At 41.1% G+C, this 22,209-nt stretch overlaps 4 protein-coding genes across 5 annotated transcripts; 3 read left to right on the top strand and 1 right to left on the bottom strand.

The window, feature by feature from the left end:
* The first annotated feature begins 1,102 nt into the window (after positions 1 to 1,102).
* On the top strand, positions 1,103 to 3,294 carry LOC127772286 (succinate dehydrogenase subunit 4, mitochondrial). The gene is made up of 3 exons (XM_052298342.1): positions 1,103 to 1,359; positions 2,436 to 2,531; positions 2,686 to 3,294. Exons 1-3 carry the CDS (start codon positions 1,162 to 1,164, stop codon positions 3,025 to 3,027), a joined length of 636 nt encoding a protein of 211 aa, XP_052154302.1. The 5' UTR covers positions 1,103 to 1,161; the 3' UTR covers positions 3,028 to 3,294.
* A 3,566-nt stretch (positions 3,295 to 6,860) lies between these two features.
* Positions 6,861 to 9,950, top strand: LOC127757717 (probable leucine-rich repeat receptor-like protein kinase At5g49770). Its single transcript, XM_052283287.1, has 8 exons — positions 6,861 to 6,954; positions 7,128 to 7,669; positions 7,793 to 8,013; positions 8,360 to 8,486; positions 8,580 to 8,651; positions 8,740 to 8,932; positions 9,107 to 9,239; positions 9,378 to 9,950. The coding sequence occupies exons 2-8, from the start codon at positions 7,516 to 7,518 to the stop codon at positions 9,627 to 9,629; spliced, it is 1,152 nt and encodes a 383-aa protein (XP_052139247.1). The 5' UTR covers positions 6,861 to 6,954; positions 7,128 to 7,515; the 3' UTR covers positions 9,630 to 9,950.
* Positions 9,951 to 10,000: 50 nt separating this feature from the next.
* On the bottom strand, positions 10,001 to 14,847 carry LOC127757726 (cytochrome c1-2, heme protein, mitochondrial-like). Its single transcript, XM_052283296.1, has 8 exons — positions 14,661 to 14,847; positions 14,151 to 14,212; positions 12,750 to 12,958; positions 12,151 to 12,430; positions 11,989 to 12,060; positions 10,683 to 10,799; positions 10,521 to 10,586; positions 10,001 to 10,436 (listed from the first exon to the last, which is right to left on the bottom strand). The coding sequence occupies exons 2-8, from the start codon at positions 14,202 to 14,204 to the stop codon at positions 10,320 to 10,322; spliced, it is 915 nt and encodes a 304-aa protein (XP_052139256.1). The 5' UTR covers positions 14,205 to 14,212; positions 14,661 to 14,847; the 3' UTR covers positions 10,001 to 10,319.
* Positions 14,848 to 15,919: 1,072 nt separating this feature from the next.
* On the top strand, positions 15,920 to 22,164 carry LOC127770951 (uncharacterized). 2 transcript variants are annotated; one of them, XM_052296715.1, is made up of 15 exons: positions 15,920 to 16,224; positions 16,623 to 16,695; positions 16,923 to 16,944; positions 17,088 to 17,166; positions 17,364 to 17,396; positions 17,533 to 17,681; positions 17,772 to 17,928; positions 18,695 to 18,935; positions 19,009 to 19,250; positions 19,702 to 19,965; positions 20,037 to 20,147; positions 20,572 to 20,796; positions 20,883 to 21,086; positions 21,506 to 21,682; positions 21,774 to 22,164. In XM_052296715.1, the coding sequence occupies exons 1-15, from the start codon at positions 15,952 to 15,954 to the stop codon at positions 21,990 to 21,992; spliced, it is 2,469 nt and encodes an 822-aa protein (XP_052152675.1). In that variant the 5' UTR covers positions 15,920 to 15,951; the 3' UTR covers positions 21,993 to 22,164. The 2 variants fall into 2 exon arrangements, with proteins under 2 accessions (XP_052152675.1, XP_052152682.1); XM_052296722.1 differs by lacking the exons at positions 15,920 to 16,224; positions 16,623 to 16,695 and having other exon boundaries at positions 16,714 to 16,944; positions 17,355 to 17,396.
* Positions 22,165 to 22,209: the final 45 nt, after the last annotated feature.

Here is a 22,209-nt window from a genome sequence, read left to right as displayed (position 1 = left end):
TTTACAACACATTTGAGCTTAATTAATCGACTCTATCGGATAATTAGTTGCCTGCAATTTGAGCTGAACTTTATCATACCGTACAGTAATGTATACTAAATTAACCTAGAGATGCCGATAAGGTTTGGATCCGCCCTAATTGCTTGTTTTTACCATTTTAACAGGACGAATAATGCCCTCTGGGGGTAGACATATCATGAAGCACATTTTTCATTTTTGGATGACATTGGACCAAAATCCTTTTGTTTAATATCCCACTTTATATTTTCTACGTGTCCGCATAACAGAACCAGGAATTTCCACGTCAATGCCGGAATAAATCGGCAGGGTTAGTGTTAAGCAATGAATTTCAAACGCCAAGCATCCACTCAAAGAATAAACGAATCCTCTGGTACCCTTTACATGTCGGGAGAATATATAAGCCTACTAAAGGAGTAGTAATTAATTAATTAAGCAGGTTGTAACCGCCCTATCTGCCTTTCTAATTATCTTCCACTAATTAATCAGGTACTGTGTGATGATCGTGTTGAATTGACCCTTGTTAAATTTATGCAGGTAAACAAATGATTGATATTATTCGATCTCTACTTCTAAATGAAGAAATTAAAGAGAAGAATTTTGGTTATTCCATATTTCAGAAGGGACTACTATTGATCTTTCAACAGGTTTGAAGTTTCAAATCTTACAGAATTTTCAACAATGTATACAACCCTTTTTGAATGAAATAAAAAAAAGAATAAACATGTAAAAAATCGTAAACTTAATAAAAATCTAATTTTGGTGCACTGTAACAGTGTAACTAAGTATAAATATAAATCAAATATAAAGAACACAAATCTTGATGCAAAGATTCCACGGACGAAAAATCAAAAAATAGAAGTCCAAAAATCTGTTGCAAGTGAAATAGCAAAACCGTTTAGGATAGCTCATCTGTTTCTTGGGCCGGATTATCATGGGCCTTTGGTCCAGTTCCATGTATGGGCTAGTATTCGTGCTACCTATATGGGCCAGGCTTATGGCTACCAATGCGGCCCATGTACGATGACGTGTACCCTATTGTCTTCTACTAGCTCTCTCCCCCTCTACTACCTTCCTTACTCTGCCCGTGAAGAGAGAGAAAGTAGGAGAGAGAGAGAGAGAGAGAGAGAGAAGGGGGGAAGAATGGCGTCGCGCCTCCTCGCCCGATCCAAAGCCCTAGCGCTCGCCCTGTCCCGCGCCGACGCGGCGGCGCCGGGGCCCGCCGCCGGAGTGCAGTGGCTCCGCACGCTGTCCTCCCTCCCCCGCGATCCGGCCGCCGCCGCCTCCCCCGCCCCCGCGCCGCGCCAACCCGCCGTGGGGTCCCCTCTCGGCCTCTCCAAGGTTGACCTCTTCTTCCCTCGCTTCGTCTCTCTCTAGGCGTATGGATTTTGCGAGCTGAACTAGCTGTTTGGATCGGATCAGTGTGTGTGGCTTGTTTGGGGTGATGGGTTTATAAGCGAGATGCCCTAGTCCACGCGCGATCTGTAATGTTTTTTTTTTTCTTAATTGCATTTTTATTGTTTGGTTCTGTTGTGTTGTGCTTAGATTGATAGTCTACTAGTAGTTCTGGTCATGCTTATAGTTATAATCTAGGTTTGGGGGAGATAGGATGTCGTGGGAAAATGGCGAAGGGAATCAGTTGGGAACCTGGGACTGTAGCAGCAAGTAGGCCATTCTCCTGCTTCACCACCCGCTAAGTTCATAGCAACATATGGTAAAATGGTATTTACCTTTTGTTCTGATTCATCGCGTTACCAGGCTCGTAGAATTCTGGGATGAAAAATTGGGCAAACTGTTAGTACCATTATCGAGTGAGGGAAGGGTGGAGTCATGTATCTGCTCACCTCTTGTGTATTAACCTAAGTCTTTATTTTTAATCTTTGCATATCACTCCAGTTAGTTTTGGTAGTTTTTTCTTGGCCTTCATGATTGTTTTGTTTGGCTTCAATTGCTGTTGATGAGCCAATGACTTGGAATGTAGCTAATAAATCTGAAAATAGAATAGTTCCTTGACACAAAAATCCCTTGGTTAATCTCATCACTATCTGCACTAGTTGCTGTTGGAAAATGTTATGTCCTCTCACTGGTATCTGAAGATATTTGCAATTTGATACCATGCTTAAGTGGTTCATTGTGGTGGGTAGCACCTGCTGATAATTTAGTACTGATGATTATGCAAGATGATCTTTCCTTGTGGGAATAGCTAATTTTATTTGGCGCCATCCATTCAGTGCTTATTGTCTTCTGATATTTAATGACATCTTTAAGAGAATCACATTGTGAATTTGTAATGAAAAATTGCTGTTCGTATGTAACTTGAATACTTCTGTTCTCATTTTCCCCTAGTTCAATGCATGAGTTTATTGTGTTCCTAAGAACTTGTAAGGGACTTTTCTAATGTTATCATATGCAAACAGATTCCAGGATATGAACAGACATCTCGACTCAGTGGTACACAAGTATTGCCTCGTTGGTTTTCTACTGGAACATCAAATGGATCTTCTGCTCAGCAGGTGCGTATCTATCCCTAGTGCATATTATATAGGCTTCTGCATTTATTGGATTGTTTTCACTCCCCACCAGTCAATGCTAGATATTTCTTACTATCTCACTGACATCACATAAGACAATTACTGGGTGACACAATCTGATGCGCTGAATACACAGGAGGGAGCCACCAGAAAGGTAATGGCATTCAGCCCATTAGAAGCAAGCATCGCCAAACCCAGAAAAGGTCCATTGACATCTGAAAGCTGGAAAGTGAAGCAGACAGAGCTACTAACACGATCTACGTATTACATGATCCCAACTCTGCTTCTTGTGTCAAAGAACAGCATCAGTACGTCTCTTCTGGTCGCATCAGTATTCCATCAAGTCTACATGTTCTACAAGGAGATCCTTCTGGACTATGTCCATCACGATATCACCAGGAAGTGGGTTTTCATATACTTCAAGATTCTCCTGATAATCATGGCCAAGGAAACAGTTGTCTACTTCGATTTATTTTAAGTTCATGGTAGTTTCTTGAGAGACGTGTTAGGCACCCATCTGTACACTGAAAATAATCAAGATGGACAAATGCCTGCTGCTGGTTTCCTCTGTTCTGCAGTTCCAACTTGCTATCTTTTTCTGATTTTGGCTGAACTGATTTAAGGCCAACTAAGGCACCAAACAATGTATTTCTTCAAGCAATGATCAGTTTGTCCCTAAAACCTTAGATTGAAAAAGTCTCCTGATTTTGTAATAATGGTATATATCAACCTTGAGTTCTGTTAATTTCTCGTCTTCTGGAATCGCTCCCAGTTGTCGTGTTTTGCAGTAATATATGAGCTACTGTTAGTCTATTCCACCACTAGGGAGTTAATTGCTCTTGCCTTGTGAAATCATTCCAGTTGCAATTTTCTCTGCTCTTGTGTACCACTGACATGATTAAACACTGTCGAAGTTGGGTGTTGCACTATTGTTTTGGCTGTTGAAAGCATCAACTGTCTTCATCCTAAAAATGATACTATCTGTTATGAAATCCGTGCAACTAGACCACATTGATCCAGTATTGATATAGCACAGGCCAGTTCATGCTGCTGAGTTAGGCCAATGTACTGCCCATCATACAATCGTACTGTACTCGTACATTGTAGATCCAAGTACTGTCCTCTGCAACACAAAATCTCATGCTGATCTCCCAGGCCCCAGCTGAGACGCAATATGCACTCAAGTTTCGACGACCAGCAGCTGACTAGGTACAGGCGTATGCATATACAATGTTCAGACATGGATGTAGACAGCAGATACCAGTGTCCCAGCAAAGCTGTGGTCAGCAGTATACTCTATGATCATAGTGTCCCGTAATTTAAACCTCTCCGGCAACTTGGGATGAAGCAAGGCATGTGTTGTCTGTCTGGTGTACCAGATTGTATATCAATGGCTGTTGGAATACTATAAGTTCAGATGAGGCACTAACTGAAGAACAGGAATCAGACTGGAGATTTTGGTATACTTGTTACTATTACATTTCTGATTTTTGATTCTTTTTTCTTCTTCTTCTTGTTTGTTTTTCAGATCTTGTGAGCTGCAGGGATCAGAGCGTGCATATCTATGGACCATTGGCCTGCTGCAGTGCAAACCATGTGGTGAATGGGCTGGCGCCTGCAAAAGAAATGTACTCCACCCGTCCCATAATATAGTGACTTAATACTCGATTAGACACCACTTGCCACCTAGCACTACGAATTAAGGTCTATTCAGATTCATAGTACTAGCTGATATCTAATCGAGTAGTTGCTATATTTTGCACCGAGAGTAGGCAACACGGCTGTGGTTTTCTTGACTGCTCACCTTTGCTGGCATGCTGGGTGGTCTGTCCATCTGTCCTTTTCTCTCTTCTCCTGCTTGACAAGGGGAGCTGCTGCATTAATGTTGTTTGGTCCTGAATCCATGGCAACATTTGGTGTTCAGGAAATTTGTGCAATAAATGCATTACAGCCCTATAGGACTATAGATACTTTTCAGTTTTATTGCTCCAGTCCGTTTGAAAACCTGGCTAACTTCACTGGTGCTTTTCTAGGTTAGAAAACCAGCTTACCAGCACACTATTGCAGATGCAACTTTCAAGAATTACAGTTTTTATCTTGATGTTAATCTTTTTTCACTAGATCCAGCAGTACAGCAGGAGTAAGCCAGCCTACTGATCCTTTTACAGTCTCTGGGTTCACCATATTATACAGGAAGCTGACTTCAACATGAAAGAATCATTAGTAGAATCCGATGGTAACATACACTACAGTTTTAACACTTGAAATGAAGTACACCTGCCATTAAAGCTCCTTATGCAGGCTTTCAGTTATCTAGTTTTGGATTCCTATATACTTGTAGTTTAGGTATTATGATACTTGATATAGATGGCAATACTTTGCGGACTATATAGTTTATATGGATCTGGTAAGAAGTTATCTAGAATTCTGCACAAGACAGGCTGGAAGTTGGCCTGTTGCAATGAGTATTTCTTTTTTGTGGCAGTCATTGGATTCTCATCTGCAGAAGGACATGGTGCATGTGCTCCTCTTCTTTAATCTTTTGTTTTCTTTGGCTTTTGGCTGGTCACTTAGGCACACTGAAGATGTTTATATCGATATATGTTAGTATCTGGAAATCAATTGAACTTTGCATCTGAGATAATCTCCATGAACAGTCCAGGTTCATTGCAGCCGCAGTGTTCATGTAAGCATATAATTATGTGGAACCAGTATTATATGCTACTAAGACTGGTTAAGGTCTAGTTGGTGTTGGAAAACTCAAAATTGACTTTAATCCATGGATGAACCGGATCACTTGAATGTCTGCACTTGGCCACTTAGACTAGAATTAACAATACTTTTTTGGATAAAGTGAGTAGAATTAACAATACTGATGTCAGCTTGCTGTTTGATTTGCAGTTTTTACTTCAGTCGACAGTGGAAGAACCGAAATTAATGAGGTATGTGTAAATCAACTCTGAGAATTAGTCAGTCTGATGATCCAGGTAACTGCATTATTTTGTAATTGCATTCAGATAAACGTACGCCTGCAGAATGAAATCTTAATTTACTATAGATAGATTTGGAACTAAACAAATGTTCAGATGTCCTGCAATTTTCTATCTGTAATGTGTACGTACGAGCGAGCAAATCTGATAATATATTGGATTCAGATTTGGATCTCAGGGAGTATCTGACTGGACCCCCTATTACTTGTTACAACTCGCATTGGTTTAAAATATAAAACAACTTGCATTCTGCTAGCCTGCAAAGAGTTGTATTGCACATTGTCGCCTAAATCATTTAGATTTTTCCATCAACTAAACGTAGCAAGTGTCTGTTAGGTAAGTCTTGCTTTAATGTACTCTGAAAATAAAATGCTTTCTGAAAAAATCTGAACTCGAAACAGCACGAGAATTTGCTGCAGAAAAAAAGTGACCAAATTCTGACCTATCAAGATTAGCATGAACTGTTCAGAGTTCAATTCGATGGAAATACTTTTGGTCGAATATAGAACTCTGTAGTTTCAAACCTACCAAATCCCATCTGAAATGCCTGTAAAGGTCGTCCTCATTTTAGACATGATCTTCAATCTTTATTTCCCAGTGGTAGCCACCACATTATGCCTGCTCAATTCTTTAAGACCCTAAATGAACCCAATGTTTTTGATGTCGTATTGGTTACATCAGTTTTTCTCGAGACCTCTTTGATTGAGGTCAGCATGTGCCTTTGTATCAAACGTTTTCATGCATATAGTTTTCTAACCAGATCGATCAACTGAACATACTTGTTTCTTGTTATGACATGACCAAATTGCAGTAGTTTAAGCGAGGATAAATATTTGGGAATAACAACTTGCTACCACTTGCCAGCATAAAATGAAACTGAACTAACCTCGAGCATGCATAGGCCATATCCAAAACATGATATGTACAGACAGACAATTATTCTGAAAACTAGAAACTGAACCACAATCATTATTTACAGAAGTAAAAAAAAAAAAATCAGAGAAGCAGCAGCAGCTGCTGCAAATTTCAACCTTCAAAGCTCCCAAGTTCCAAGATTGTATTCTTCAGTCTTCAGTCTTTCATCCTCCAAGAAAATCTCTCTCTGTTGTTATTTATTTTTCTTCTCTAACAGGGAGACTGGAGACAGGTTTTCACTTTCTGGTGACAGGAAACTTTGAGGAGGCCGAAAAGAGAATGCTTCTCCTCCCTTTCTGATGCAGGTAGCCATGCCATGCATTGGTGAGGATGGCACGCACTCCTGTACACAAGATGACAAGTGCATCATACTGCCCGGCTTTCCAGCCTATCACAGTCAGTCAAAGGAAACCTAGTGGTCCCCTGCTTAACAGCTAGCCCAGGACACCCCCACTAGGTCCTACCTGTCCGATGCTCTCCTGCCATTTTGACACATTTCGGTAAGCTCTGAACTTTTTCATGCAAAATTTGCATGGAATTCAGTCCATCCTAAGCTACCTTGGAGAACTGGCACACTAACACTTGCATTTGGTTTAAGTAAATCTTCAGGCAAATGCAGAAACTTACTTACCAATTGATTTGATTTTACCGTTGTGGCCGTGGTGATTTGCAGAATCATGGACACATGGGGGGCATGGCGCAAGAAGGCGCCCAATTGCCATGTGGGGTTGGGGGGGCTTTGCATTCATTCATACACCCACCTGCGCTGCTGCTGCTGCTGCTGCTGCTCGTTCATGGTGGTTGACGGATTCTTTAAAGAGCACAGCCAGCCTCGCCGGCCAATTCTGCAGGCTCGCGACGACGAGCTCAGCTAGCTAGCTGCTACCTAGCTAAGAATCCTACGACATTGCTGCTGCTGCTGCTGGCTCTCGTCGTCATCATCAGTCGTCTTCTTCATTGGCAGAGGTAAGCAAAGTTCGCTTCTGCATTGATGAATGCCGAAGCTATAGCGGTTCTTGATCGTATCATCGAGGGTGGTCGATGCCCCGGTCGCCCGGATCATGGCATTGCCAACCGTGGTGGTAGCCGGCATTGCCGCCGCCGTCGCCACGCTGCTGGTGGCCGCCGCCGTGGCCGCGGCGTGGTGGTGGCGCGTGGCGCGTCGTAGCCGCCGGAACTCCGACACCGGCTCTTCGGAGACCCCTCCTACACTAGGTATACGTCCGTATATAGCAATAATCACAACTTGATCACATCGAGTTTGGTCTCCAAATTTAATTATTCGCAGCAGCATCGATCGATCTGTAGCTGATTATTAGCTTGGTGATGATTGGGCAGTGGAGTGGGGCAGGTGTGGGCGGACGTTGTCGGCGCCGGAGTACCAGGGGGCGAGGCAATTCTCGCTGGAGGAGCTTGCGCACGCCACCAAGAACTTCAGCGACGCCAACCTCGTCGGGGCCGGCAGCTTCGGCCCGGTCTACAAGGGCCTCCTGCTCGACGGCACCGTCGTCGCCGTCAAGCGCCGCGTCGCCTCGCCGCGCCAGGACTTCGTCGACGAGGTACACGCAAACTCTGCCTCATCAAAAATCATATACTTGTGCTGACGTCACGTCATCACTGCATTGCGTCATATGAGTCATAATCTCATTGACATTTTCAGTTGGTGATCAGTACACTTGTTCCTGAAAATTGCTCCTTAATTGTTGTCGCTTGTCAGTGTCACATTCCATTTTATTAGTTGCATTGAGTTGTTGATCACAGACAAGCCAGTGAATGCCTCTGTAACTTTTCTTTATTATTCTTAGAAATAGCCTCTCTGATTGTATGATAATTGTAAAAAATTGTAACTGAGTGAATTCACTCTCATTTTTTGACAAAGAAAAATGAATTCGCTCTGAATTTCAGGTCAAGCGGCTATCAGAAATCTGGCATAGAAACGTTGTCACTCTCATCGGCTACTGCCAAGAAGGAGGTCTACAAATGCTGGTGTTCGAGTACCTGCCCAATGGCAGTGTCTGTGGCCATCTGTACGGTAATATAACAAAGTTGATGATTCCTGTCAAATTCGAAGCCCAATTTGCTTGAAATTTGTTTCAAACAATAATGATCTTACACTGTTTAGCAGACACCGGCAAAGAGTCAATGACAAGACTAGAGTTCAAGCAGAGGCTCTCAATAGCAATTGGAGCGGCCAAAGGTGACAAAACATTTCAATTTTCATGTGCAGTGTTTCCTCATCAAACCAAAGTGTACAACACTGTGTCTGAAACTATGAAAATTTTCAGGTCTGAATCATCTGCACAGCCTCGTGCCTCCTTTGATCCACAAGGGCTTCAAGACGAGCAATGTTTTGGTCGATGAGAACTTCATCGCGAAGGTGGCTGACGCCGGAATCGACAGGCTGCTCAGAGGATTCGACGGCGCCGCGCCGTCGCATCATCCGTCGTCGTCTTGCAGCAGCATCTACCAAGACCCAGAGTAAGCCTGAACATTGTGCCGTTTTAACTGAACTTTTGCCTCTGAAATTATCAGAAGTATGAGCTGCAACTACATTGTGCAGAGCTGTAAAAATGTTAGCACTGCTTTCTGTAATTCACCAATATTTTTGTCTTACCATCATTTATATTTTGATGGGCTATTTTTTTCTCTCAGGGTGCATTCCTTGGCGCAGCTTTCTGAAAGCAGCGACGTGTACAGCTTTGGGGTTTTTCTTTTGGAGCTCATCACTGGCAAAGAAGCAGCGAGCCTGATTTCTTCAGAACCAAGAGAACCTCTGGTTCATTGGGTAATGCATATATTCAGCATTTCTTTTAGCAATTCATTTATTCAGTATGATTCATCCAAATATTAATTAATGTACAATCTTCCAAGTAAATTTCATCCAGAAACAGAGATTCATTTTTTTCTTGTGAAATTTTGTCAGATGGAGTCACATTTCAGTTCGAACAACGAGGTGACGGATCCAAGGCTGGGAGGCAGCTTCACGTCGGAGGGGATGAAGGAGCTGGTCGGGCTGACGTGGCAGTGCGTCAGCACGTCGGCGAGACGGCGGCCGAAGATGCGGCTGATCGCGGCGGAGCTCGACCGGATTCTGGAGAAGGAGATGAGCCTCACCACCGTCATGGGCGACGGCACCGCCATTGTCACGCTCGGTAGCCAGCTCTTCACGTCCTGAACTTCGTAATCGACAGGGAGGTTGGCAGAATTAAATTTGCATGCATGCCTGATATTTGTAGCCATGCATGGCAAATTGGCAAGAACGATGTGTGTAAGTAAAATTGTGTTTGGATGTGCAATTTAATCTGATCACAAGATGATTAAAGTTTGGTTCTTCATCAGTATGCAACATGCATACGGAGTGAGATCATCAAACTTACTTTTCTCTAACACGATGTGGGCTACTGACATGTAGGCCCTCTACCTAGTGAATTCATATGTTAGTGACTCAAAGTCAGAGAAAAATAAATAAGAGGATCCTCTTCCCATGCATCCACAAATTGCCAATCAAATGATCCATAACAACAAAATGGAGCAGGGAGGCAGAAATACAGTAGTGTTAGTGACACTTCATTTTTTTTTTCTCCATCATCTCATACTGATGACTAAAATTAACATTACACTGGTTCGGAGTATAAATATGCTTATGAGATCTATTTGACTATACTGTTAGATGCTTGCTGGTACATTTGACAGGCCAAAATTTTAAAATAATGCCCAGCACAGCTGGGAGTAAATGTAACAAAGGAAAAGAGTATTGTGCATGTTAACCATGCCAACGGCAAAATGTACATCATGATTCATGTACGCATTATTCCAATACTTCAAATTATCAGCCGATGCTTTGAAGAAAATGAAGAACTAGTCCTCAATTAACCACATCAAGGACCAGCTTGCGCGACTTGTAGACGGACCACTTCATGCGCCGGTAATATGCAGCTTGCAGAAGTGCGAGGGAGAGTAGAAAAATCCATTTCACTCCCATCTAGCACAATTCCAGTATGAAGAAATTAGACAATTAACAGTAGAAATAGAGGACAATTCTACAGGGAGGTTCCAAGAGGGTTACCAGTTTTCTCTCTTCCATCTCAGGCTCCGCCGCCCATGACAAGAACGAGACAACATCTTTTCCCATCTACAATTTACATATGAAAATAGTCTAATACTTCAGTGATAAACCACAGCTTAACTAAACGGTGCAGAGTGCAGACAACTCAAAAACAGGAGCTACCTGGGCTTCTGTAGCTGGAGTGCCATCTTCATACTCGACTGCTCCATCAATAAGCATCTTGGGCATGGCTATGGCACCACCAGGGAAGTAGGGATTGTAATGCAAGCCTTCACGAATCTAAATTTCAAATCAACGCCAGAAGGTTAGGACACTGCAAAAGCAAATTTAGGGAGTGCACTAGGAGGAGTAACAATAACAGAAGCACTTTAGCAGGCAATCTCAACCAAGAGCGAAAAATGTGTTTCACTGGAAATGTTTGCAAGCTGGTAAATCCTTAATTCAGTATTAGAATATTCAACAGTACTATTTGCAAGCTGCTAGATCCTTTCAAGTTCTATGAAATAATCCAGGTTTCCTGACCAGAAAGTGGCACAATACACTCCAAGATTCCATGTATTACTGACCAAAATTTCAAGCGGAGTAGAACAAAATTGGTGAAAACGTTGTTAAAAAAAAACAAACCAAGAACACAAGTTTTTGCACACACAGTACATAACCAATTAAGAAAGGGTATTTTGTATATTACATGCTGGTATAATGCCTATCTATGCGGTGTTCGTCATTCCAACTAACCTTATACTCCATCCATTCCAAAATATAAGGCATAACCACCCTTAACCCAAAGACCAAGAAACAATTATTATCACCTCATTGTTTGAATCATCCTAATAAATATAATGCATACACCCAATAGAATTAGAGATTTTAATAATTAAAGAGTTAAAATAATAATAATTTAGTGGAGAAGAGGTGCTAGTTAATTGCATGCATGCATGCACGCCTTATATTATGAAACATCTAAGAAAAGTAGTTGTGCCTTATATTTTGGAATAGAGGGAGTAAAAGAGAAAGAACTAAAAGGAAAAACAAAGCTCTGAAAGGATCTGGAAAGCCGGTAACTATGCCTAGAGGGAATTTTCAACAGCACCAACAAAGAAAAAAGTATAACATGTTGCATTAATTCAAGAAAGGACAGAAACCTTGAAAAATATGAACGCTAAACTAGAACAGGAAACACCGTATTCATCACCATGAAAAAAAGATAGTGCATGATGGATAGAGATGTAGCTTAAGCAATGAATACACATATTGCATTGTCAAGGACTCGTAGTCCAGTAAAAAATGTGTGGCATGGTCTGCCCAATGCATTCATTGATATAAACTGTTACAAAACCATAGAGCACACACCAAATTATCTCCACTCCCTACACATCTAACAAATCAGATACTCAGAGAATCATATGTGAAACCTACAAGTAGCGACCAACACTAAAATAACAAAACAATATGTATGAGAGAGGGTTACCGAAACACCAGCAGGTGGATCACGATAACCAGTGAGAAGAGCAAAAACATAGTTCTGGCCATTGTGCCTGGCCTGAAAATATGTAAAAAACAAAAGAGTTAGATACAATCTAGAGATGAGAAATTGCACCACATGTGACTGACAGCAATTTGTGAGTCTCACCTTTGTGATTAGACTGAGATCCGGGGGGTATGCCCCGCCATTTGAAAATCGAGCTGCTTGCTCATTTGCGTAGGGTTGTGGGAAACGGTCGCTCAGCTTACCTGGACGTGTGAACATTTCACCTTCATCATTAGGACCGTCAACCACTTCAATCTCAGCAGCCATTGCTTTTGTTTCCTCTTCTGTATAGGCCACACCAACCAAATCTCGGTATGAAATCAAGGACATTGAGTGACAAGAGGCACACACTTGTGTATAAACTTGATGGCCACGCCTTATTCTGCTCATATGTTTTTAAAATAAATAAATAAAGAGGTGAAAGAAAAGATAAAAATATGAAAAAAGAACAGCTCAAAAGACTACCTCAGCAGCATGGGCATATAACAGTAACATTGACACTGCAACATTTGCTTATCTCTAAAATAACAAACAGCATAGTACACTGATGTTTCTTTTATGTTGTACCACATGATGGGGGGAGTATGTTTTTCTAGTTAATCATTATATATTAGATGCATGATTGCTTCTTGAAATGAAGTCAAGTAGTCTCTAGTCAGAACAAGCTATTTAACAAAAATAAGTCTATTCGATAAACTTACGATGCATGATCATATGAGCTAAGGATGCCAGCATGTGGCCAGGGATAGTGTGGGGCTTCCAACCCATGCTCCGCTTCATCAGCAGATGCAATTGTAGCAAAACTTAAAAGGCCAGAAGCACCAACTCCCAGAATAGCCAATGCTCTCAATCCAGTGAAGCCAGAGGACTCTTCATGATTTATCCAGGATGAAGAGAGCGGAGATGAGCTCTGCAAAGTTTATGGTTTCAAATAACAATAGCGAATTAACTTAAATAAATAGTCAATTAAGTTAAACCATTATTGTTCAGTTGCCGCAGTATTAATGAGTCAGCCATTCATTCAACAATTGCATTTAGGTGTTGTGGATTCCTATTAGAGGAACCGACACAAAGCAAAGCAAATGGTATAAAAGAGTTGTAGGAGATAAATTAGGAGTTTCTTGTTAAGTTAGAGCCTGACAGTTGACCCCTTTTTGTTTTCTATCACTATTTCATTTCCTTGTTTTACTTCCAAGCACGGGGATAACTCCAGCTGTTGTGGGGTTTTTTCCCTTTCTTCTACCGATTGGAGAAGCATTGCCCTTTTGCCTGACTGTTTAAGGGTGTGTTCGGATGCCCCTTTTCCCAACCCCTCTCCCTCGTTTTCCGCCGCACGCTTTTCAAACTGCTAAACGGTGCGTTTTTTGCAAAAAATTTCTATATGAAAGTTGCTTAAAAAAATCAAATTAATCCATTTTTGAAAAAAAAAGCTAATACTTAATTAATCACACACTAATGGATCGCTCCGTTTTCCGTGCGGGAGGTATTAGTTCCCATCCCTGAAACCCGAACGCACCCTTAAAACTACACAGTATCCCTAACCCTGCTGGCCTGCTGCCCTTATCTGCAATCATGACACCAACTTTCTCATCCCCTGGCGAGCCCACATTATAGTCTATACAACACAACTAGGCTAAAACAGAAGGCAGCTGCTTTACTCCAAACAAAGTAACTACAAGGAAAAATCTAGAACTACCAAGATAACAGTAATCCAAATGTCTGGACGAGTAGGATGGAGATTCTTTGATTGATAATAACACAAATACAATACTTCCTCCGTTTCAGATTATAAGTCATTTTGATTATTGCTTTAAGTTTGACCAAGTTTGTAGGAAAAAAGTAGTAAGATATTCAACACAAGACAAATATATTATGAAAAATATTCAATTATAGACTTAATAAAACTAATTTGATATTGTAATATTAGTATATATGTCTACAAACTTGATCAAACTTGAAATACTTTGACTTTGACCAAAGTCAAAGCGGCTTATAATCTAAAACAGAGGCAGTAGTAGAAAGGACGTGGAATAAATTTATAATTTTTAGCAAAAGTACCAAGTACAAGAATAGGGGGGAACCGAAGTTCTCACAGTACTTACAGATGGACGAAATGCTTTCTTCAAAAGCTGACTGATGCCCCTCCCAGCAGCCATTTACAATGCTGTATCAAGCATCACAAACAGAGGGATCAAAATTTCAGGATTGCAGACTTGCATCACAATTATACTCCTATTTAACTTTGCATCAGTAGATGTAACGAATGGAGAGAGAGATACAGTGCGACAGTCTCACACAAAAACACTAGGAACGATATTTGATAATAGTTCCCTAAATCCCCATAAACGGATACTATCATCTTACACTGTCGCCTACCACTACCAGGGGCCAAACTAGTGTCGCGGAGATTGAACTGAACCCCGAATTCCTCTTGTTTTGAAATGAAACTGCCCCTTGTGGACTCAATTTCCATCCGACCACGCATCGAAGGAATCCGGAAGAAAATGGATAGTTCCAAATCCGAACGGATTACCAATCTAGTACAAAGTATCTATCTACTCAAAACTGGCCCGGAAGTGGTAGACGATGGAGTAAGGGAGAAGAACGAATACCTTCGGATCGATTCAAGCAGCGATGATGGAGGCAGGTGGAAGGAGGAGGTCGCCCGCGCGGCGCTGCACCCCGCTCGCCGGCGGCGGGCGCTCGAGAGCTCCGCGGATCAGGGAGAGTCAAACGGAGAGGGAGATGGAGGAGGAGGAAGGTGTGAGAGAGAATCGAGAGATGGAAGACGAAGGGGGCATTTTGGTAATTCTTCATTTCTACGTGGGCTTTGTGGCGCTTCGAGGGCCGCTTGAAGATGCACGAGCGAATGCGTCGACACGTCGGCATGTTTAAGCTTCATTAACCGCCACTTTCTCTTTAAATATTCTAATTATTTTTTAAAAAAACACGGTATAAACGCATATGCTCGTAACGCACGCACACTTGCCTCAATAAACTTACACATCCTACCTTTATAAGTATCTTCGAAATAAGGGCTCAATAAACTTACACACCCTACCTTTATTAGTATCTTCGAAATAAGGGCCGGCATATCTTGAGTTTAACGAAGTCATTATGGACGGACGCTTACAACGTGTGTACACTCACCCTATAAACACATACACACCTATGGGTACTTTTTTGAATGAAGGGCTCGATATATCTTCGGTTCGACGAAGTCACTACAGATACCCTGCTGTCGATGTTATGTCGCCTACCACTAAAAAAATAATTAGCTATCAATACGAGTATCTTGTTAAATCTAGCATTACAACTTTCCTATATTATTATAATTTTTTTATTATCAACTAATAATTAAATCAGACATTGGTCGGTTAGTTTTTAGCAGTGAGAGATTGGAGCTGGATTTTTCAACTTCCAGTGCTTTTAAAAAAAATAATTCTACAAATAGATCTTTAGAAAAGTTTATTTTCGGAATCAACCTTTTTCGTGCGCCATGGTCTAACATGACAACGCCAATAACATTGGCGCCATCTCCCTCGTCTGCCGATGAAAGCTAAGTCGCTAATATGAACATTAGCACCAAGGATCCATTTGTAAAAAAAAAGGAGACCTATCTGTAAAAAAATATTTACAAATAGATCCTCAGTCACTAAATATTTTTAAGCGAGAACCTATTTGTAAATATTTTTCTATAACATTGAATATATTTGATTTTATATTGAAAAAATTACTATATTCTTTTTTAAATTTTATTAGTCTTAACAATGTTATCCTTTCCTTTCTCCTGGGAGTGGGACCCAGCAGGCAGTGAGAGCCAGCGTCACAACGACCTGGGCGTGCGTGCGTGGACGCGGGTGCAGCGGAGGCAGGCAGGTGTCGTCCAGAAGCCGAGGCCACATGGCGGCCTCCGCCGCTTTCGCCCTCCTCTTCTCCAACCTTCCCCAACCGCTTCGTCGCCGCCGCCCTCCTCCTCCTATGCTCTCCACGCTTCGCCTCCTCCGCCGCCACCACCGCCGCCGCCGCCTCGCCGCCGCCTCCTCCGCCGCCATGTCGTCGTCGGGCGGCGCGTCCTCCTCCTCGTCGTCAGGGGAGCGGCACGGCGTGGGGCGGAGCCCGAACCGCCTCGCCGCCGAGCACAGCCCCTACCTGCTGCAGCACGCGTACAACCCGGTGAGTTGAGTGAGTCTCCGCGGGGGCGGATTACGTATTTACGTTTACGCCGTCTTCGCCTCCTCTCTGCGGGATTTTGTCGAGCACCTTGCGCTCTCTTTGAGTTGAGAATGAGGGGATTTGATCGGCTCTTCCGCCGCTTTGGGAGGCATCTCGTAATTTGTAATTCGTAGAGAATCACTGAGCACACCACTTGTGGGAGCTTTTCCTCGAATTAATTTGAGTATCACGTAGTCGACGATGACCCTATGGTTATGGAGATAAAGCGATTTTTTTTTAAAAAAAATTATCTAATTCTTAGACATGTAAGAAGCTAACCGAGAAAATTGTTTGATTGTTTTTTTTTAAAATTTTATAGAAGAAACTAGATTAGTGACATACTTGTTTACTTAATGCAGGTCGATTGGTATCCTTGGGGAGAAGAGGCTTTCGAGAAGGCTCGCAGAAAGGACGTTCCCATCTTTCTATCAAGTATGAAGTGTCTAAAACAACAATAGGAACAGTGCATTCTCTCAAATATAATAATACAATAGTGTGCCGTGGTAAAGTATGGTTACAATCATTGTAACTTGAACTGTTTTCAAGTGGAATCTAAGCTAAAAATTCATTCAAATTCACCCTTTCCATATTTATTTTCTCCCTTCTTGTATTCTAACCGCTTATTTTGCTTCATGGCAAATGTTGATGTGCCCGTGAAGTTGGCTATAGCACATGCCATTGGTGAGTTGCCTTTAGTATCTCCTTTTGCTTTTATTAATATCATGTATATTCGTATTATGTGTGATATGTGACTCTCTTCTGCATCTTACACTTCATGTTTAACATCAGTATTGGTTACTATTATTTTTGGTTGAATTTCAAAGGTGCCATGTGATGGAAGTGGAGTCTTTTGAGAATGATGAAATCGCAAAGATTCTAAATGATGGGTTTGTTAGCATCAAGGTACGGTTATTCTGATATTAATTGAAGTGTTCCAGTAGCATTTTTATAGTCATATCATTTTACATGCCTTCACTCCCGGCGAAAAAAAATAATACATGCCTTCACTGTGTGAAAATATATGTAAATGCAATGTAATGATGCTTCAAAAAGAATCAATGTAACTGTATTGCTTTCCTTCTGATTATTAGTTTTGACAGGTGGACCGTGAAGAGCGACCAGATGTTGACAAGGTAATCTTCCTAAGTGTCCCAAGCTGAGTTGTTTTTTTTCTTATTTTGTATCTTCAGACTAAAAGGGTCCCTTGTGTTTCTGTTTCCTTAAGTGTTATACTTTGTTCTTTATTAATCATGGTATATCATCTTTTAGGTGTACATGACATATGTATCAGCACTGTATGGCGGTGGTGGTTGGCCTTTGAGTGTCTTTTTGTCTCCTAATTTGAAACCGTTGATGGGTGGTACATACTTTCCTCCAGATGATAAGTACGGAAGACCAGGATTCAAGACTATTTTAAGGTATCAGCTGAAGTTTACTAATTCTGGACTTGGTTACTGGAAGTGCTTAGCTTCTGTGTAATTTGACACGCCTACACTTGCCTTCTTTAGGAAGGTTAAGGAGGCCTGGGAAACTAAACGCGATGCGCTTGAGAAGACAGGAAATGTGGTCATCAAACAACTGCGAGATGCATTATCTGCTAAAGCTAGCTCTCAAGATATGCCAAATGATCTGGCTGTTGTTTCCGTGGATAATTGTGTTGAAAAGGTTCGAGAAATACTCCATATATATCCACGCTATCATATTTATAAACTCTGGCATGGTCTACTTGAAACTGACTGACCAAATTGATTTCTTTAATGGTGTAACAGTATTGCAGTAGCTAGATTATTTATTTTTTTAGGATGATGAATCCTAGCCTAGTAAGATTTGTTTCACAGTTTAGTGATACAAACATCCTATACTTGTATGCTCCGGAAGCTTGGTTAGATCAAATCAGTATCTTAGGTTCATATGTGGTTAAGCAAGATGAACTTTTCAAAAGTGCTGTCACAAAATGGACTTTGCTCTGTTGTCTGAACTTCTACAAATGTGCCTGATGTAGACGAGGTTCAAAAATAGGGATAAAAATAATATAAGGTCTTCAATTGCAGGTGTTTATGTTTGAACATGCGATGGCTGATGGTACATATTTGTATGTCTTTATTCTTATGTTATTATTGAGTAGTCTATCAACATTGTTTTTCCCTGTACTGGTACACTCTTTTTTGACATATTGCATTGATACACTTCTGAATTAGAATTGAATATCAGCATACAAGGATTTTGTTCTGGTCAATTAGTATATGTAAGCAGCCAACTATGTTGTAGTTGTGACCTTTTTTTTTTGTGAAAAACACTGCTTATGGAATGAAGCTTATAGAGAGCCTGAAAACCTTGGGTTGCACAACTTACTTTTTCATTATTTTCTTACTAGCATCATTATTCATCAGATATATGTGCGCTTACAGATTCTCACCTCATATCTATGCAGTTAGCAGGCAGTTATGATCCAAAATTCGGTGGATATGGCTCTGCTCCAAAGTTTCCAAGACCTGTTGAGAATTGTGTAATGTTATATAAATTTCGGAAGCATTTGGAATCTGGACAGGTGAGTGAATCCCAAAATATAATGAAGATGATAACTCATACATTGCAATGTATGGCAAGGGGTGGAGTTCATGATCACGTTGGAGGTGGCTTTCATAGATATAGTGTGGATGAGTGCTGGCATGGTAAGTTCAAGGCTAAATTTTCCGTCATACCACTTTGTGGAATTCCCCTCACATATCTCCTCTCTGTATTTAGTCCCGCATTTTGAGAAGATGTTGTACGACCAAGGACAGATAGCTAATGTATATCTAGATACATTTCTGATCACGGGAGATGAGTATTATTCTTCAGTTGCACGTGATATACTTGATTACTTGAGGAGAGACATGATCGGAGAAGAAGGTGAAATTTACTCAGCAGAAGATGCTGATAGTGCAGAATATGATGGTGCTCCAAGAAAAAGGGAGGGAGCTTTCTATGTGTGGACTAATAAGGAGGTACGTCCATCATCCATGAACTATTCTTACTAGTGCATGTGAACATTTTGTTACATAAATACCTCTTCCCAGTCCATAGAAGGTGGGCTTAATGATTTAAACTTCTTAGACTAATTTGTGAGGCTTAACCCTATGTTCAGTTGATTTGAGTTTTACTGCTATCACATCCTGCTAATATAGATATTAAACTCTTCAGTCCCAGTTCCACTTGATTTATAGTACCATTATAGCCTGAAGATTCTTTTGTTCCATACCAAATGTAAGCATTGAAGGAAACGAATTTTGTAAATACTACTCAGTTTTATACAATACCTCCTAAAAAAATAAATAGTATCTGTTTGGTAGTAGTTACATTAATAATTCCATTGAATTTACACACTTACATTATAGTGCCTGAGATCTAGAGATATGCATCTTTTCATTAAATAGGTACATTATGTTCTTCACACAGATTGAAGACACACTTGGGGAGAATTCAGAGCTATTCAAGAATCATTACTATGTCAAATCATCTGGCAATTGCGACCTTTCGCGGATGAGTGATCCTCACGATGAGTTCAAGGGTAAAAATGTGCTAATAGAAAGAAAACAAGCTTCTTTGATGGCATCAAAGTGTGGCAAGTCTGTTGATGAATATGCTCAAATCCTGGGGGATTGTCAGCATAAGTTGTTTGATGTCCGGTCAAAAAGGCCAAGGCCACATTTGGATGATAAGGTTCTTGCTTAAATGTCTGGCACATCCATTTTTTTATTGTCACATAATGTACTAACTACAGTCTATTTTAGGTTATTGTCTCATGGAATGGACTAGCTATATCTGCTTTTGCAAGAGCTTCCCAAATTCTGAAATCAGAACCAACTGGAATCAGATTTTGTTTCCCAATTACTGGGTGCAACGTAAAGTTTTCTGCTCCACCCTCTAGATATTGCATCTCATTGTAATGCACATGATTGATTAATTTGTCATTCACTTTGTTCTCTTGTAATCTTTTCCATGATTTGCTGTGGCAGTTTTCCTTGGTCAAACAGGCTCTTGGATGTGCATGCCCATACATGATCTGTTTAATAATAAATGGAAATGTTGCCTATGATGTTGTTCCTTGGGTGACGATGAAAGTAGCATAATGTTGTATTTGAACATTCTTTTCTGCACATGTGGCTCTTTGTTGCTTCATATGGCTTCATATCCAGATCTTAGCTACCTCATTAAGTGCGATAAATCTTTTCCTTACCTGGTCTGCATCATCATATTTATCCATTGCCCATCGCTCTGAAATTATTTCTTGAGTTTTCACCACTTATGTATGTGGATATTTTGCAGCCAGAGGAATATCTTGGAGTTGCAGAAAAGGCAGCACGTTTTATAAAGGAAAAACTATATGATAGCAGCTCAAACAGGCTGAATCATAGTTACCGAAATGGGCCAGCAAAAGCACCAGGTTTTTTGGATGATTATGCTTTCCTAATAAACGGGTTGCTGGATCTCTATGAGTATGGTGGTAAGATAGAGTGGCTTATGTGGGCTGCTCACCTTCAAGTCATTCAGGCAAGGAATTTGTACTTGTTTGCCACTTCTATTTTATATCTTGCATAATTTGCTTTGTTCTTTGCCATAATTGTTGACATATGCAGGATGAATTGTTCTTGGACAAACAAGGTGGTGGCTATTTCAATACTCCTGGAGAAGACCCTTCTGTTCTTCTGCGTGTTAAAGAAGATTATGATGGTGCGGAGCCTTCTGGTAACTCAGTAGCTGCTATCAACTTGATCAGATTGTCCAGTATATTTGATGCAGCAAAATCCGATGGTTACAAATGCAATGTTGAGCATCTCCTGGTATGTGATTATTTCATGTTTCTCTATCCATCTGTAGTGTGCTTTGATATCATAACTGTTTACACTTTGTATTAATGTAAAACAAATTGTGGCTGTGTACATCCGATTTGGATGTAGAGGCTGGGTTTTAATCCATTTTCCAAAAAAAAAAAATGTGCCTTGTGATTTCTGAATCTTGAATTGATCTTTCATAGAAAGTAATGGTACTGTTTGGGAATTGTTCACCAGATGGTGCTGTTTCATGTAAACACATTTAAGCCTATTATCAAGACTGATTTAATTATATATAAAAAATAGTTCTAACATGAGGCTCAAGGTTAGCCTCTGATGTCAATTGGCAAACAAGAAGTAACGTTTCCAGCTAAGCATCTGGGAACAAGAGATTTGCTCATGCGTGTTATACATTTTTTGTTTCGTAGGCCGTCTTCCAGACGAGGCTGAGGGAACTTGGTATAGCATTGCCGTTGATGTGTTGTGCGGCAGACATGCTTTCTGTCCCGTCCAGGAAGCAGGTGGTTCTGGTGGGGAACAAAGAATCGACTGAATTCCGTGACATGGTTGCTGCCACATTTTCGACATATGATCCAAATAGAACTGTGAGCGATGAACTAGTCGATCATAAATTCTACATTCGACGTAGTGTCTCTACAGTTTTTACTGATCTGGCCACCCTGTTTGTTGATCTAGGTGATCCAAATAGACCCCAGGAACACCGAGGAAATGGGATTCTGGGAGAGCAACAACGCCATCATCGCGCAGATGGCACGGAGCAGCCCACCGGAGAAGCCAGCGGTGGCGCACGTCTGCCAGGACTTCAAGTGCAGCCCTCCGGTGACCTCTGCAGACGCTCTCCGCGTGCTGCTCAACAAGACAGTGGCAGCTGCTACTTCGTCTGCTGCTGCCTGAAGCGTCTTTCCCTCCTACGGCTATGGAGCTCCTCTGGAAAGCACATAAGTAACAAATCGGCAGAGTTTTTAGCCTGCAGAAGGTTTAGCTTTCGGGTTCCCAAAGCTCTTTGAGCCGCCTCGGCTGTGTGTAGATATTTTTCTCTTAATAAAAGCACTGTTTTCATCTTGCTTCCCCTTGAGTTGCAGGCCGTTTTTTTTTTATACTGAAGTTGCAG

The sequence above is a fragment of the Oryza glaberrima genome, chromosome 1, assembly GCF_000147395.1.
Source record: "Oryza glaberrima chromosome 1, OglaRS2, whole genome shotgun sequence".
Classification (NCBI taxonomy): Eukaryota; Viridiplantae; Streptophyta; class Magnoliopsida; order Poales; family Poaceae; genus Oryza; species Oryza glaberrima.
The sequence above is the reverse complement of the archived record's forward strand: the minus strand, read 5'-3'. Positions and strand labels throughout refer to the sequence as shown.

Coding starts and splice junctions, on each gene's coding strand:
- LOC127772286 (XM_052298342.1), top strand. CDS start 1,162: ATGGCGTCGCGCCTCCTCGCCCGATCCAAAGCCCTAGCGCTCGCCCTG. Junction 1,360..2,435: donor CCCCTCTCGGCCTCTCCAAG/GTTGACCTCTTC, acceptor ATATGCAAACAG/ATTCCAGGATATGAACAGAC. Junction 2,532..2,685: donor ATGGATCTTCTGCTCAGCAG/GTGCGTATCTAT, acceptor CTGAATACACAG/GAGGGAGCCACCAGAAAGGT.
- LOC127757717 (XM_052283287.1), top strand. CDS start 7,516: ATGGCATTGCCAACCGTGGTGGTAGCCGGCATTGCCGCCGCCGTCGCC. Junction 8,014..8,359: donor GCCAGGACTTCGTCGACGAG/GTACACGCAAAC, acceptor TCTGAATTTCAG/GTCAAGCGGCTATCAGAAAT. Junction 9,240..9,377: donor GAGAACCTCTGGTTCATTGG/GTAATGCATATA, acceptor AAATTTTGTCAG/ATGGAGTCACATTTCAGTTC.
- LOC127757726 (XM_052283296.1), bottom strand. CDS start 14,204: ATGGCTGCTGGGAGGGGCATCAGTCAGCTTTTGAAGAAAGCATTTCGT. Junction 12,061..12,150: donor ATCTCAGTCTAATCACAAAG/GTGAGACTCACA, acceptor ACATATTTTCAG/GCCAGGCACAATGGCCAGAA. Junction 10,800..11,988: donor ATCCACCTGCTGGTGTTTCG/GTAACCCTCTCT, acceptor TTTGAAATTTAG/ATTCGTGAAGGCTTGCATTA.
- LOC127770951 (XM_052296715.1), top strand. CDS start 15,952: ATGGCGGCCTCCGCCGCTTTCGCCCTCCTCTTCTCCAACCTTCCCCAA. Junction 19,966..20,036: donor GGCCACATTTGGATGATAAG/GTTCTTGCTTAA, acceptor AGTCTATTTTAG/GTTATTGTCTCATGGAATGG. Junction 21,087..21,505: donor GCAATGTTGAGCATCTCCTG/GTATGTGATTAT, acceptor TTTGTTTCGTAG/GCCGTCTTCCAGACGAGGCT.